At 36.5% G+C, this 13,332-nt stretch overlaps 8 protein-coding genes across 8 annotated transcripts; 3 read left to right on the forward strand and 5 right to left on the reverse strand.

The window, feature by feature from the left end:
• Positions 1-11: 11 nt before the first annotated feature.
• Gasu_43680 (uncharacterized protein) lies at positions 12-1,612 on the forward strand. The gene is made up of 2 exons (XM_005704668.1): positions 12-1,514; positions 1,558-1,612. The coding sequence occupies exons 1-2, from the start codon at positions 102-104 to the stop codon at positions 1,573-1,575; spliced, it is 1,431 nt and encodes a 476-aa protein (XP_005704725.1). The 5' UTR covers positions 12-101; the 3' UTR covers positions 1,576-1,612.
• Positions 1,613-1,626: 14 nt separating this feature from the next.
• Gasu_43690 (recombination protein RecA) lies at positions 1,627-3,221 on the reverse strand. The gene is made up of 2 exons (XM_005704669.1): positions 2,625-3,221; positions 1,627-2,570 (listed from the first exon to the last, which is right to left on the reverse strand). The coding sequence occupies exons 1-2, from the start codon at positions 3,061-3,063 to the stop codon at positions 1,819-1,821; spliced, it is 1,191 nt and encodes a 396-aa protein (XP_005704726.1). The 5' UTR covers positions 3,064-3,221; the 3' UTR covers positions 1,627-1,818.
• Positions 3,222-3,403: 182 nt separating this feature from the next.
• Gasu_43700 (solute carrier, DMT family) lies at positions 3,404-4,851 on the reverse strand. The gene is made up of 5 exons (XM_005704670.1): positions 4,558-4,851; positions 4,098-4,503; positions 3,903-4,050; positions 3,663-3,858; positions 3,404-3,610 (listed from the first exon to the last, which is right to left on the reverse strand). Exons 1-5 carry the CDS (start codon positions 4,775-4,777, stop codon positions 3,549-3,551), a joined length of 1,032 nt encoding a protein of 343 aa, XP_005704727.1. The 5' UTR covers positions 4,778-4,851; the 3' UTR covers positions 3,404-3,548.
• Positions 4,852-4,861: 10 nt separating this feature from the next.
• On the forward strand, positions 4,862-5,552 carry Gasu_43710 (glucosamine-phosphate N-acetyltransferase). Its single transcript, XM_005704671.1, has one exon. It carries the CDS (start codon positions 4,864-4,866, stop codon positions 5,317-5,319), a length of 456 nt encoding a protein of 151 aa, XP_005704728.1. The 5' UTR covers positions 4,862-4,863; the 3' UTR covers positions 5,320-5,552.
• Positions 5,553-5,744: 192 nt separating this feature from the next.
• Positions 5,745-6,431, reverse strand: Gasu_43720 (O-methyltransferase). The gene is made up of 2 exons (XM_005704672.1): positions 6,219-6,431; positions 5,745-6,179 (listed from the first exon to the last, which is right to left on the reverse strand). The coding sequence occupies exons 1-2, from the start codon at positions 6,393-6,395 to the stop codon at positions 5,838-5,840; spliced, it is 519 nt and encodes a 172-aa protein (XP_005704729.1). The 5' UTR covers positions 6,396-6,431; the 3' UTR covers positions 5,745-5,837.
• A 5-nt stretch (positions 6,432-6,436) lies between these two features.
• Positions 6,437-7,041, reverse strand: Gasu_43730 (O-methyltransferase). The gene is made up of 3 exons (XM_005704673.1): positions 6,834-7,041; positions 6,528-6,781; positions 6,437-6,475 (listed from the first exon to the last, which is right to left on the reverse strand). The coding sequence occupies exons 1-3, from the start codon at positions 6,996-6,998 to the stop codon at positions 6,463-6,465; spliced, it is 432 nt and encodes a 143-aa protein (XP_005704730.1). The 5' UTR covers positions 6,999-7,041; the 3' UTR covers positions 6,437-6,462.
• An 889-nt stretch (positions 7,042-7,930) lies between these two features.
• Positions 7,931-9,131, reverse strand: Gasu_43740 (uncharacterized protein). Its single transcript, XM_005704674.1, has one exon. It carries the CDS (start codon positions 9,016-9,018, stop codon positions 8,629-8,631), a length of 390 nt encoding a protein of 129 aa, XP_005704731.1. The 5' UTR covers positions 9,019-9,131; the 3' UTR covers positions 7,931-8,628.
• A 2,720-nt stretch (positions 9,132-11,851) lies between these two features.
• On the forward strand, positions 11,852-12,792 carry Gasu_43750 (uncharacterized protein). The gene is made up of 3 exons (XM_005704675.1): positions 11,852-11,955; positions 12,002-12,065; positions 12,118-12,792. The coding sequence occupies exons 1-3, from the start codon at positions 11,945-11,947 to the stop codon at positions 12,241-12,243; spliced, it is 201 nt and encodes a 66-aa protein (XP_005704732.1). The 5' UTR covers positions 11,852-11,944; the 3' UTR covers positions 12,244-12,792.
• Positions 12,793-13,332: the final 540 nt, after the last annotated feature.

A 13,332-nucleotide genomic window follows, 5' to 3' on the forward strand; every position in this document is an offset into this window, starting at 1 on the left:
ATGAGACAGACAAGACACGGTGATTGGCCAAAATAGAAAAAGACCGGGTTGGGAATTTTTTGAAACAGGAAAAGCGTTAAAGCTTACGATTCTCATCATATATGTATAGAATGATTCATTCGGACCCAAAGCACTTTCGTCTTTCAACGAAAAATACCAAAAAGGTATACTTCCTTATTGGAGTGAGAATTATTTGTATATTGTATTTAAGTTTATATCCTTTCCTTGACATAAATACTTTGAAAGGAACAAAGAAAAAAGTAGACCCTTCTTACTGGAACGTCTATCACAGTGTAGAACAACTCGCCTCGAAATTGGAGGTTTGGGAGCACAAAAACTTGAAAAATTTTCCTATTTGTCGTTTAGAAAGGGTTTGTAAAACTGATAAAGGTCAATGGATACTTCCAAAATGGTTAAATAACTATCATTTCTGGTTAGAAAAATGTGGTCTCAACCAATCCTTAGTTTGGTATGCAGATATTCAGGATCCTATCCATTTGCATAATAGTTCATTCCAAGGTGATCTTATCGGTACTCAAGTCTTACGTTGGCAGCTTCCTCATCTCATTGCCGACACAATATGGATCTTGCTCTGGAGGCATTTTATTTATTACTCTGAAAATACAAAGTCATGGTCATTCACATGTGTGAGTTCAGCTTCCAGACCATGTATTACAACTCTCTTTTGGAGTGCCTTGGAACCAGTTTTACTTAACTATCAAAGACCTAAAGAAGAAGATTGGACGTCGCAATACTTACAACAAGTATTATTGAGTACCATACCAACACAATGGAAAACCATTTCTCCCGAATCTCAAGGTTGCTTTCGGTCAGTCACTTTTAGTAGACTTCGACCCGCTCATATTCCAAAACATGTGTTATCTCAAGAAGACATATTTTTCTTAGAAAATGGAATCTTAAGGGAAGACCGTTTAAAAAGTTCCTTTCAGAATGCTAAAGACACTGGGAAGTGCATGATCACCATTGCATTAAAGAATAATAGTGTTGGATATTCAAGCAATCGTTTGAACTCTTTTCATGAAAATCTATTTGAACAAGTTGCCAATCTGATTCCTAGACTTGCATTGGAGTCTACTACCGAAACTTATCGACAGGACATAAATATTCGTTTGGTAGATTTTCATACTAATGATCTTGATGATTGGATAAGTGCAAAAGAGAAACTTCAAGCAGTAGATGTTGTAGTCACTGATCATTCCATTGCTAACAGCCAGTTCCTATTGCTACGTCCCAATACTACTGTCATTGAAGTGCTTCCATTTTCATATTCGGCAGTTATGTTTAAAGAACTTGCATTGAGCTTGGGATTGGATTATCATTCTGTATCTTCCAATCCAGATGAAGAAACATTCCTTGATTGTCTATTTCGATATGAACAGGACCAACATTCTCTTTCCCAACTAGTTCAAGCATATCGTCAAGAGGCAGAAAACTGGCATCGTGGCATATATCAACAAACGCTTCATTTGGATGATCTGGAGACTACTGATAAGGTTCGAATGAGTCGACATTGTGCTCGACAACAACGGATTTCAGCAAATGCATCGGAAATAGCTCACTTTGTTATCCAAAGAGCATTGACTCCATGTCTAACTGGGCTTTGGTATCATCAACATAATATGTAGAAAGGATTCCCATAGAAATATCGTTTATAAAGGTCATGACGCATATGGAAGACAAATATGTCAACTATACCCAAGAATATCAAATAACTGTTCTCAATTCCTCCTCCCTTATTCAACCATATAAGCCACCAGTTAGTAAGTCAAATTGCTTCATGAAAGCTCATCAAAACTTCTAATCATAAACAGGCTCCACGTCGACATCCATCTCTCTGGGAATCACCATTCCTGCCAACTTACCGCGAACCTGCAACTCTAATTGTGAAACAAAGTCAGAATGAGCCTTCATATACTCCACACAAGCATCCTTTCCTTGTGCAATATTGTTTCCACCATAACTATACCAAGAACCTTTTCGAATCACCAAACCAAGTTCTTCTGCTGCATCCAACAGACAGCCATAAGTATCAATTCCTTTACCAAATAAAATATTCAACTCAACTACACGAAACGGAGGAGCAATCTTATTTTTGGCAATTTTGACTTTACATCGTATGCCGACATTATCCTTGAGCGTGTCTTTGCGTCGTATATCTAATCTCACCGATGAATAATACTTTAATGCCATTCCGCCTGAAGTTACTTCTGGACTACCAAATAGAACGCCTATTTTTTGTCGCAACTGATTCAAAAATATAACTGTACACTGACTACGACTCATGGAACCAGTAATCTTCCTCAAAGCTTTGGACATAAGTCGTGCTTGAGCACCCATTTGTTGATCATTCATATCTCCTTCTATCTCAGAACGAGGAACCAAGGCTGCTACAGAGTCAATAACGACAATATCTACTGCAGCGGAACGAACGAGTTGATCCACAATTTCCAACGCCATTTCTCCCGTGTCTGGTTGCGAAACCAACAAGGACTGAATATCCACTCCTAGTGCAGAACCGTAAGCTGGATCCAAGGCATGTTCCGCATCCACTGTAAGAAAAAAAAGATTGAGAAAGAAAACGAGTTATCAAAGTTGAATCATACCAAAAGCGGCAACTCCTCCCGATTTCTGAACCTCCGCTATAGCGTGCAAAGCTAAGGTCGTCTTACCACTACTTTCTGGACCAAATATTTCAACAAGTCGTCCTCGTGGATAACCGCCACCTAAAGCAGCATCCAGTGTAACGCTTCCACTGGGAGTGGTTTCTACTTTCATACTTTCGATCTCACCCAGACGCATTATCGACCCACGACCGTAAGTTTTTTCTATTTGTTGTAGGACTCCTTCTAAAGCTCGTTGTTTTGCATCTTTCTGTGTCAATCCCTCTCCGTTGGAAGGTTGTATATTTTTGGGCAATGCCATTGCGAAATACCCTTTGGAGTATGGAAAGTCTCCTCGTCTACTACAGCTAGATTTGGATTTGCTTAATATTCTTGAGCTGGAGGTAATCCATACAGAAGGAATATCCAGAAAACTGACCATTCAGAAGATTGTGACGACCAACAACTGGAAAAAATGGGTAAAGATTTTTCATTAGTGGAGGAGGATTATTTGTGATTGAATGATGTTAAATGTCATAACCGACTCCATTTTCTTTCAGGTTTCCTTTGACAAGTTGAAGTTTTCAATCGTTACAACTCAAGTTGCTGCCTAAAAACGGAATGGCCTAGAACATATTCACTATTCTTCTTTGGACACTGAGAACTCCCTGCCTGAATATTGTGAATTAGATGGAAAGCCTTGGTGTTTCCTCAAGCTATTTTTGATGGTCATATTCGACAACTTGACTTGCATCGTTTCCATAAATTTTTCCGTATGTTTGAATCTAAAAGGTGAATTTATTCGCGTCTTGTATTTGTGACTGAATAGGAAATAAAGCTTTAGGAGAAGAAATATTCCAGATTCATTTCCATGTTTCAAAAAAACGTATCAAGACTTTATAGAATTTGTTTGGCTCGTAAAGTTGCTTACGATTTTCCAGAAGGAGGATTGGAGGACTCCAATTTCAGTTTGGTATACCAGAAAACACCTATCTCTTCAGTAAGTAGAGCATTTTAAAGCTATCAAAGCAACCAACAAACCCCATAGTGTTAAAATGATACCACTAAAATTCAACCAAGAAAACTGTTGCTTGAAAAAGAGAAAGCCAATAAGGAATATCGAACATGTTTTGGAATGTCCAAGAACATTGTAAGTAATTGCGGAAGTCTTTCCAATAACCATGAATATCGAAATGTTTACACAGAAAGCAATCAGAGAAGACAGCAAAATCATAGACTGCAGCGATAAAATTAAACTTCTCTATTGAATGCCAAACTTACCACACTCTTCACAGTAAAATCGAACTGAAAAATACTAAAAGGCGAAGATGGTTTGTAGTCTTCTAAAATGGGCAATAAAGGAGCTAAAAATAGAGCAGCTAAAGGAGCAATATAGTATTGAAGTTGCAAGGGATTCGCTTCCAATGACCTATTTCAGTTCAATAAGCAAACCTAACTATAACATGTCTTTCATACTTTTGCAAGGTCCCACACCAAACTTGATAAAGTGAAGTAACAACTACACCAGTCAAACCAAAGAAAATGCCGAGAAAATTCAACTCTAGGTCAGTTAGGGTAGCAACGGTTACACCAACACAAACTAAAGTCAAAGGAACATAAAACTTTCTTTCCAAATATATTTTGTAAAATACAGCTTCTATAAATACAATAACGGGTGTAGTCAAGTGCTTCAAAACTTGATAGCAGCCAACTGAGTTATACCGAAGAGAAAGATTAGTCAAAACTACAAATCCCATATTTCCCAAAGCTAAACGAGACGCTGCAAAAATATCTAGTTTCTTAGGTTTGAATAAACCCAAATAAGAACAAAGAACCAAACCCAAAAAGGTGACAATAAAATGGATGCAGGTAAGAGTACACACTACCCAGAAAAAGTTAAAGACGAAACGAGCTGATAACAAATATAACATCTTACTGAAACGAAAACCCAATTGGGTTACATACTTGTTGACCGAGACAATGCTCACGCTGGAAGTAAAGTTGAACACCATAACAAGCGCTACCACAGGGTCGACTGCTTTCAAATATTCTTCAATAACAATTGGTGATATAAGACTATGGTGAAAGTAGCGTATATTATCTCCATTTTTCTCAGTTTCATCATTTTCCAACTTCACAAATGGTTGTCTATTCATGAACCAAAAAAACTCAACAGTTCCAAATTACCAAATATGCAAAAATACTCAATTTCAAAAATGGGACGATTGATTTTCAACAAGCCATGTCTTCTCAAGAGAATATTATTTGGCGAACCCTTTCTAGTAGCGACTTTGATAAAGGATATACAAATCTATTAAGCGAACTTAGTACTGTGGGAAGCGTGGAAAAGAGTGAATTTTTAAGTCGTCTCCATCAAATACAGAGTTATCCAGATTACTACATTTTAGTGGCAGAAGATGTGACTCAGTCACAGGTGATTGCAAGTGGTACTTTACTTGTAGAACTTAAGTTTCTTCACAATTGTAAGTCCGTCGGCCATATAGAAGATATTGTTGTGTCCAAGTTGTATAGAGGCCTTGGTCTAGGGAAAATACTTGTAGATAAATTAGTACAAGAAGCAAAAAGTCGGAATTGTTACAAAGTCATACTCAGCTGTTCACCTGGAAACGTTGCCTTTTATGAAAAGTGTAACTTTGTTCAAAGAGAGCTTCAAATGGTTTGTTATTTTAATGAGTAATATTTCGCTCTTTTTGCTGTTCACTCATTTCAGTTGGCTGTGATCCTTTCGAAGACTGGTTTTGGCACACCAAGAAATTTATTAGGAATAACTTTATTATTCTTTTTGAATTTAATATGCAGTGAATTCAATGTTTCATTTGAAGTGATGACAAAACACAAAATAAATCCATTTGCTTCAGATATGATTCTGTCACGAGCACTTTTGCTCTGTATGAATGTGTAATTATTGTTTTCAAAAAATTATACTTTTGACACTTTGTCCATTCTGCTATTTGAAGTGTTCAAAGATTAATATTGACTCTAGTTTCCACAAACTTTGCCGATAGTATTTGGACGCTTGACACAATTTTCATAAGAATTATTTTCTGTTTACCTAACTGTGATATGGATGGTTCAAGTGAAGCCTGTAAATAGCATTCCAAAGTAAGTCAAAGACCGTTTATAACTCCAAAAACAATAATCGTATTCTAAAAGCTATCACACAAATGAAAGAAACAAAAAAATGTTAGCAATATTCTAATCTTTGCTTGCTAAAATGACACTAATGATCCCTTTAGTATTTTCATATCCAAGATAATTCCAACCTCCAGCGACGAGCATGTTCTTCCATTCTTCTTCTGTACGTTCTTTACCGTTGTTTACAATTCCCATGTGAAGATCAAAGAGCTTTCCACTGGATGTGATATTAGAACCTGGAACAACATATTCCAAAAGCATTAACTTTGCATGCGAAGGACTACATTCCTTCACAGTCTTTAAAATTTGTATTCCCTTATTATCATCCCAATCATGTAAGACATGCTTCATTATATAAAGATCATGATTGCGAGGAACACCTTGGAAGAAATCACATGGCTCCTTGCTACATTTGTCTTATAAACATTCATCAATGAATACGGCTTGTTCTATGACTTGAGGCAAATCTGCAATAACACCTCGAATTTGTGGATGCTTCTTTAAAATAGCTTTCAAAAGTGTTCCTGGACCTGCTCCAACATCACAGATGCTTTGGAACTTGGAAAAGTCAAAAGTATTAAGGACTGCATTGGTGTCAAAGTTGCTCAATGAAGCCATACCAGACTCAAATCTCTTTAATATTTCAGTACTTTCAGGATCAGAACGAGTAATAAACTCAAAAAATTCACAACCAAAACCTGACTATTTTCAGAAAATCGAGCATATAAAAAAGAGGTACTGAGTACTTACATGTCACCTGTAACCTTCTTTCCGGTTTTTACAGCTTTTTCTAATTCGAGCCAAATATGACACAGCTCTTTGCTTCCTTCCCATAATATCAAACCTCGAGCAGAGTCTTCGCGGTCTTTCAAAAGTAGGCTTCCTAGTCGAGTAACAGTAAAAGAGTATTGTGGATAATCGTGTTCTTTCACTAGGCTCAGTGTTGAGGCAGCTCGCAATAGCCTATACGTAAAGTCTTTGTCAGTATGGCATAAGGAAGCCACCTAAAATAACTGATTTAAACTCTATACAACGACGAATTTTGAGTAGAGGAACCTCAGAAGCCAGCACAGGGCCTTTAGTTTCTGTTGCTTTGGCTTCAATTATATCGATAAAGCCAAGAGAAACAAGTGTCCTCAAGATGGCAGTTTTCCAATGGCCACTGCAAATGTTAAAGATAGTATGGAAGTCTTCAAAATATTCTTCATAATAACCTGGCATATTTCTCGGGCGAACAAAGAGAAAAAACCGTCAATCGAAATATACTTGTCATACAACAGAGCAGCCGTTGTTCTGTTGTCTTTCCCTGCTTCATGAGGGTCCGAAAATCGGCCAGCACGGCAGAAAGTAGAAATGGATGAGAGTTGCCAAAGTTCTGCATTATGGAGATTGTTGTGAATAGAAACACAATTTGAGGACTGTTTCTTGTAATCATGGCATTTTATTTATTGCAAATCAAAACGCAGGACATGGTCGAGAGTTTTGTTGATGCTATACAGAATGTATCAAAAGTTTGAATAGGACTTGGAAAGGATTTGTATTCTTGTCATCCTCTTTATCTATTGATTGCTTCATGAATATGTATTTGTTGTTTTCAACAATGCATCCATTTACATGGACTGTCTTTTCTTTTGGAAACTTAAGTCTCTTCATGGTTGTCATTGTAGAAACATTATTCACGCGTAGCCTCATGCCGGATTATTCACTTTTTGTTTTTGTAAATGGCTTGTTTAGCTATTTATAGTTACTCATGTTTGCACTTTTGACAAGTCAATGCATTGAAATTATGGCTGCACAAGGTCTGGTTCTAGGAAAGCATTCTTTCGTCCTTTTTCCTTTGAGATTCATAACTCGATAATTTGTAGGCTTGGTATACTAACAAATGTATCGATTTTAAGTTGAAAACATTTACAATTTTGGACTTTTAAGAACGCATCTTGGTGTTGTAATACTGCTGAAGGAACTATCACACAAGTCAAGAACAATAATGGGTATAGGTAACGAGAACTTTTGCTCTTTGTCCTAATTAAATTATACGCTACAAAGGCTAGCTTCTGATCAAGCTAACTCTGTTCTTTGGCATCAGTGTCGATATTCTTTCAACATTACCGATCTGTTAATGCATAGACTTTTGAGTCTACAGTTTTGGCAACACCATTCATTGACCCTTCATTGAATTCGAGTAAACCTTGAAAGATTTTCTCCAAAAACTATCCGTTCGCTGTAAAAGAAACGACAAGCCTATAAAAAGGCAAAGTATTGAGGAAGTTAGTATACATTTCTTGTCCTTTTTTTAAAATGGCTTGGACTGGTCTATTCAGACTCTTCAAGCTCTTCAAAAGTCGTCTTCGATCGTTTTAGTTCAGCAAAACTACCTCCCAGTCATACAAGTTATTAAAGATGGAGGTTGTTTTGCAAAGTGTATTTTGAAAGACTGTAGGAAGAAAAAGTACTCCACTGATTGAGTGTTCTTCTTGAGCCAATCCAAGAAACCATGAAAAACGGAAAGCCAAGTATATTAACAAGTACTCTGTGCTGTTACTTTTCAGTAGTAGAGTGGATCTTATAAAAGTGGCCACTATGGCATCTTTTGGATATCCTGACTAGGCTTCATCGCTTGATTTCCCAACTCGTTACCTCGGTGAAGTTCCCCTTCTTTTCACTCAGTGCTTCTATCGCTATTATGCAACTCAAGCCGTTGTATTGACTTTTTCTATATTTTTTAAGTTATTTATGTATCTGACTATTCGTTTTAGAATCTCAAGGTCTCTCGACTTGTGTCCTTAAACCCGATCTTCGTCGAGAAAGTTGCGTCAAGATTGAATTCTGAGGCTTTTAAAACTCTATATTGTCATTGAAACTTTCTAAAGCTTTCCGCATATCCTCCATTCCGAGAGAATTTTCTTGAGTGTTGTACCATAACTTTTAACAGATAAAACACAAAAGTGCAGTAAGATTGTTTATACCCAGAATCTAGAATTTCCTCCAAAATAACATATTTTATTGTGTCTAGTGTTTGTATTTTCTTCAACTGCATAAATGAATACAATTCCTTCGATGGTAAAAGAAATGCATAAATGTCTTTGAGCTTTAGAATACTCATTTCTGTCTTCAAATTGTCGACCACACATGAAGTAATATCATGACAACAATGTCCAAGATTCGTTTTACAAAATGGTTTGTAGAATTGGCAATCAACTTGAGATGTAAAGAATAGCCATGGTCGTTCACTAAAGCCCATCTTCAGTTGTTTAAGGTTCCAATGTTGTTCAACATCTCAACTTTCTCTCTGAACAAGAAACTTTCATACTTCAATTAGGAAATAACGATCAGTAACAATCTCGAAAACGAATGAAAAGTTTCTCTTGATACCGAACAGAAATGTTGACATTTGTTGGACTACTTTTACAACAATATCAGCTACGTTGGACTAAAATTGTATATGAAAAAGGGATGAAGATATTTTCTGTAACAAAATGAAAGTCTACAAATCAATCATATAGTTTTACATGTCTAGGTCACTCCTCTGCATCAAATCGTAATACTTTCTATCCTCATCTACCAAAGAGCATCCATTCTCTCCGGAATAAGAACCAACGCTATTCTCAAACCCAATAAAGATAAACCACCGTTGAGATATTGAATGGCTCTAAACCCGGAAGTTCCATCTCCAAAGCTTTTTTTCAAGCGAATGTAAGCTTCAGTACCGGCTATCCCGCCGGTATTGCCAAATGCAGTGATCATACCAGTCATTCTACCCCGAATAATTGTGGGAAATATTTCAGTGGGTATCACATATAGTGGATTGAAAATAAAGTATTCGACAAAGAGAGGGATAGTTGCAACGATCGCAAAGGCTGCTGTATGTTTCGACAAGTCCGTGTAGAATCCACCACGAAGAAAGCTGGACAAGGACAAGAGACATCAACCCCAGGTTAAAACTTTCTTTCTTCCCAGATAGTCCAAACACCATGCAGCAATGATAGGAGCAGGAAAAGTACAGGCATTCTGAACAATAGAGACCCAAGCAGTTTTCAACACGTTCGAACCTGTAATCTCGCTAAATATGACTCCTTAATAAGCTAATTGTCTATTATTTATCTATCTGATTCTTTTGCAGAGTCAATCTTAAATTGTATTGTGGTTGTGATTATCCAAACTGTTAAAGGTCTTGTTCTCTTAAATATACTGAATAAATTTCGTCTACTAGTAAAAAAAAAGAATATATATAAATGTAGAAATAATGGAAAAATAAGAAGCTTTCATCTCCTCTTGGCAAAGTAATAACGAAAGGTGAATTTTGAAATATATGTGCAAGGAGAAGCAAAATCACCACCACCTTTACTCTTATACCAGTCAAAACTCTTTAGAAGTTCTTTATGCAGAGATCAAACCTAGACCCTTGTAACGTTTAAGGTTCGATCCTCCTTGACGTAAATAGTTTATGTATTTGTACATAGACAAAAGAATTCAAACCTTTGGTCGGTTTTTTGTTGTAGCCTTGTTCTCTGTATACTTTCCAATTCTACTGTTGAATATATGATTTATTCTTTATTACAACTCGTAATCGAACAAAGATTGCTCCTTGAGCGTATTTGCATAGAAGGAAAGGTTATAGTTCTCACGTTGCAAGCCAAACAGAGTTAATGTCATTGAGATTAGAAAATGACCATTTTACATCTTTAAGGAGTTTTCCTTAATTTTGAACGACCAACAAAGAAAGGTTCTCAGATCGAGAACGAGTCAAAAACTGGTTGTAGCAAAACCCGTTCTTGATTTGTTATCAAAATAGGGTCACAAGTAGTCAAAAATTTACCTTGCAGAGACGAGATTGAACAAACTCAACTCTGTTAAAAGGCTACACTGTCGCTAGGGAGTTGCGAGGACCTTTGTTACGACACTGTTCTTCTCTTTTCACAACAATACTGAGATGTGAAATTGATTGTATCTAGCACACTTATTGTTCCAGAAACTTTTTACATATCTCCAAGTGAAATATTTTCTTTCATAAAACTCACTAGTCACTCAAAATAATATATCTCCAGTGAAAGGAGACAATACAAAGCGATCCTTCTCAGAACAATCCAATTAGAAATTCAACACAATGGTTTGATTGTTGGATGGAAAGGAAGTTTCAGTGAGTGTTGTCAAGGCTGTGGACCTGCTTCAAGTTTGCTAGTGAAACTTTTCAGACTTTAATTTCTAAAGCGAATTCGTCGTTTGTTTTAGTTGGACAAGTGAATTTCTATTATCTACGTTTCTTTTTTAAGCCCTGCAAATGTTTCTTTTAGAACAATCCATCGAGTCCTGAGCTCTGAGTTCCATGTAGACTGTAGTTTCTTTTTAGTATGTACAACTTTTATTATCTCTTTGGAGTTTATATCCTTTATGCAACACTTGTTGTTATTTCACTTCTGGTCTTGTATGGAAATTTGAGATTACCGTTGTCGAGAAGAGAGCAAAGACAAAGGAATTCAAGCTGTGGTTGAGTGTTGGTACTTTGGTCAATTAGTTGTCTCGCAAGTCCATTTTGTTTTACTGAAAATTGTTTCAGAGCAGTTTTGCGTATTTATTAGCAGTTGAAAGTCCTGTAGTCTGTTGTTGAGATTCTGAGAATCAGGCTTGGGGCTATTATTTCAAAGATATTCTACAAGAACAAGAAACCAGTCAGACACTCAGTTGAGTCTTTTAGTCAGTACACAGAATTATATTCCGTATAGTAGTTTTCCTTGTCTTCTATATGACTCTTTTCAAGATGGAGAAATCGGTCTGTAACTCTGCAACAGGCATTTCTCAGAATAGCATAGGAAAGTCTTGAGTCCATCATTGCTTATTTTCAATGGTTGTTTGTATTGTTGTGCTTTTATATCAATTCTCTATTGATTCGAGTATGGAAAACGACACCCATAAGGTTTGACAGTTTGTGAAAACGAAAGCTGAATAAACTTGCTTTTTGAAAGCAAGGGAAAAGTTTTCAGTTCAAAGTATACTCACCTTGTTGGGAACCGTGAAATAAAGCAAGCAAAAGGACACTGTTGAAAGTCATGGTTGTGTTCACCTGGGTAAAATGTTTTGACGATGGCGACTGTAGCTATTAGTCCGTTTTGAGAAACGCCTTTGTTTTTTTGAATTACTGGGTTTACCAAAAGTTAAGTTTTGTCTAAAGAATGTGTGAGTCGTAAGAGTGATAGTGTTGAAGCCAGTATTGCTGCTGTTTCTGAAAGGCATCTATTGCAAATCGTCTTTGGTCCTTATATAGTTGAAGAGGAGGGTAACATTAGTAGTACGGTGTGAATGGGAAACAAGGCGACTTGTGTATAACAGTATTTGCCTTTTCAAGAGTGCTTCTGATCTGTTTTTTTTCCAACACACTGAAAGTCATGCTGTTGAAAGTAGTGGTAGTTGTAGCTGGCAAAAAGTGAAAAAGAAACTTCACATTTTGTGCAAACAGCTTGCGTTTGGATAGTATACAAAGTAGCTCTGAAAGAAACTCATGGAAGATTGGGTGAACTTCTACAAGGTTACACGAGTGCTCACGTTGATGTCATCGTTTCCGACTAGAGTTTTTGGTTTGACTCTGAAGATAAAGTCCAACTTTTGGTAAATAATTCCTAGAAAGCATACGCAGACGAACAGAGTGGTTTGCACATTGACACGAACCTAAAACATTTTTCTATTATCGCAGCAAAATCAAACCACTCGCCACTACTTGAAATTCAACCAGAACAGCAACAACAACAAATATGAGCCCAAGGCTAGTAAATTATGGCTTAGTCATCAAGTCTATAAAGAGAATGATTGGCGCTTCTATCTTTTACTGTTTTCTTCGTTGTTGGCATGAGTGGAGAATTGCAATTGTTTTATTTACTTGGATTTGTAAAATGACAGCAACGACAACAACAAACAAGAGAAAGTCATAGTGTATTGGTTAGTAGTACATGGAATATCAATAATAGCTTTTGTCATAAAAGTACGAATTTGACCTATTTTTTACCATAAAGGAAAATTGTATTGTTGACTTTACAGAAGAAGAGGGCATTATTTGCACACTTACGACTATTCCTGCACCTTACTATCAGTAGAACTACATACGGTTCTGATTTTGAACAACAAATAGGGTATCGAGTTGTTTACTGGTCGATTTTCTATTTTGCTTGTACCTGTTTGAGACTAATCTTTATCTTTTGACTCTTACAACGAACTTATTTGTTATCTCATGATAGTGTGATGAAGCAATTAGTCGTCATTTCTTTTCCGAAAACGTCGACGTACAACCTTTCAGAAGCTTTTTTCATTGGAAATCCCGATCACATAGAATCTCTTTGTCCCTTGATAGTTGTGTTGCATTTGGAGGGGTGGGCAATTGATAGTCCAAATGATCAATTCAAGACAATTTCGTCAGTTGAAACAAGTAATCTTTCACAAGTGAATTTGCAGTATTATGGACGTGTACAACATACTGTTTTCCGTGATCTAGAATTTACTACTGATTTATCTAAACATATTGCAATGCTCTTATGTTGAAACCATCATATGATTATTTGTGCTCCAGAAT

The sequence above is a fragment of the Galdieria sulphuraria genome (assembly GCF_000341285.1).
Source record: "Galdieria sulphuraria unplaced genomic scaffold scaf_39, whole genome shotgun sequence".
In the NCBI taxonomy this organism is placed as follows: Eukaryota; Rhodophyta; class Bangiophyceae; order Galdieriales; family Galdieriaceae; genus Galdieria; species Galdieria sulphuraria.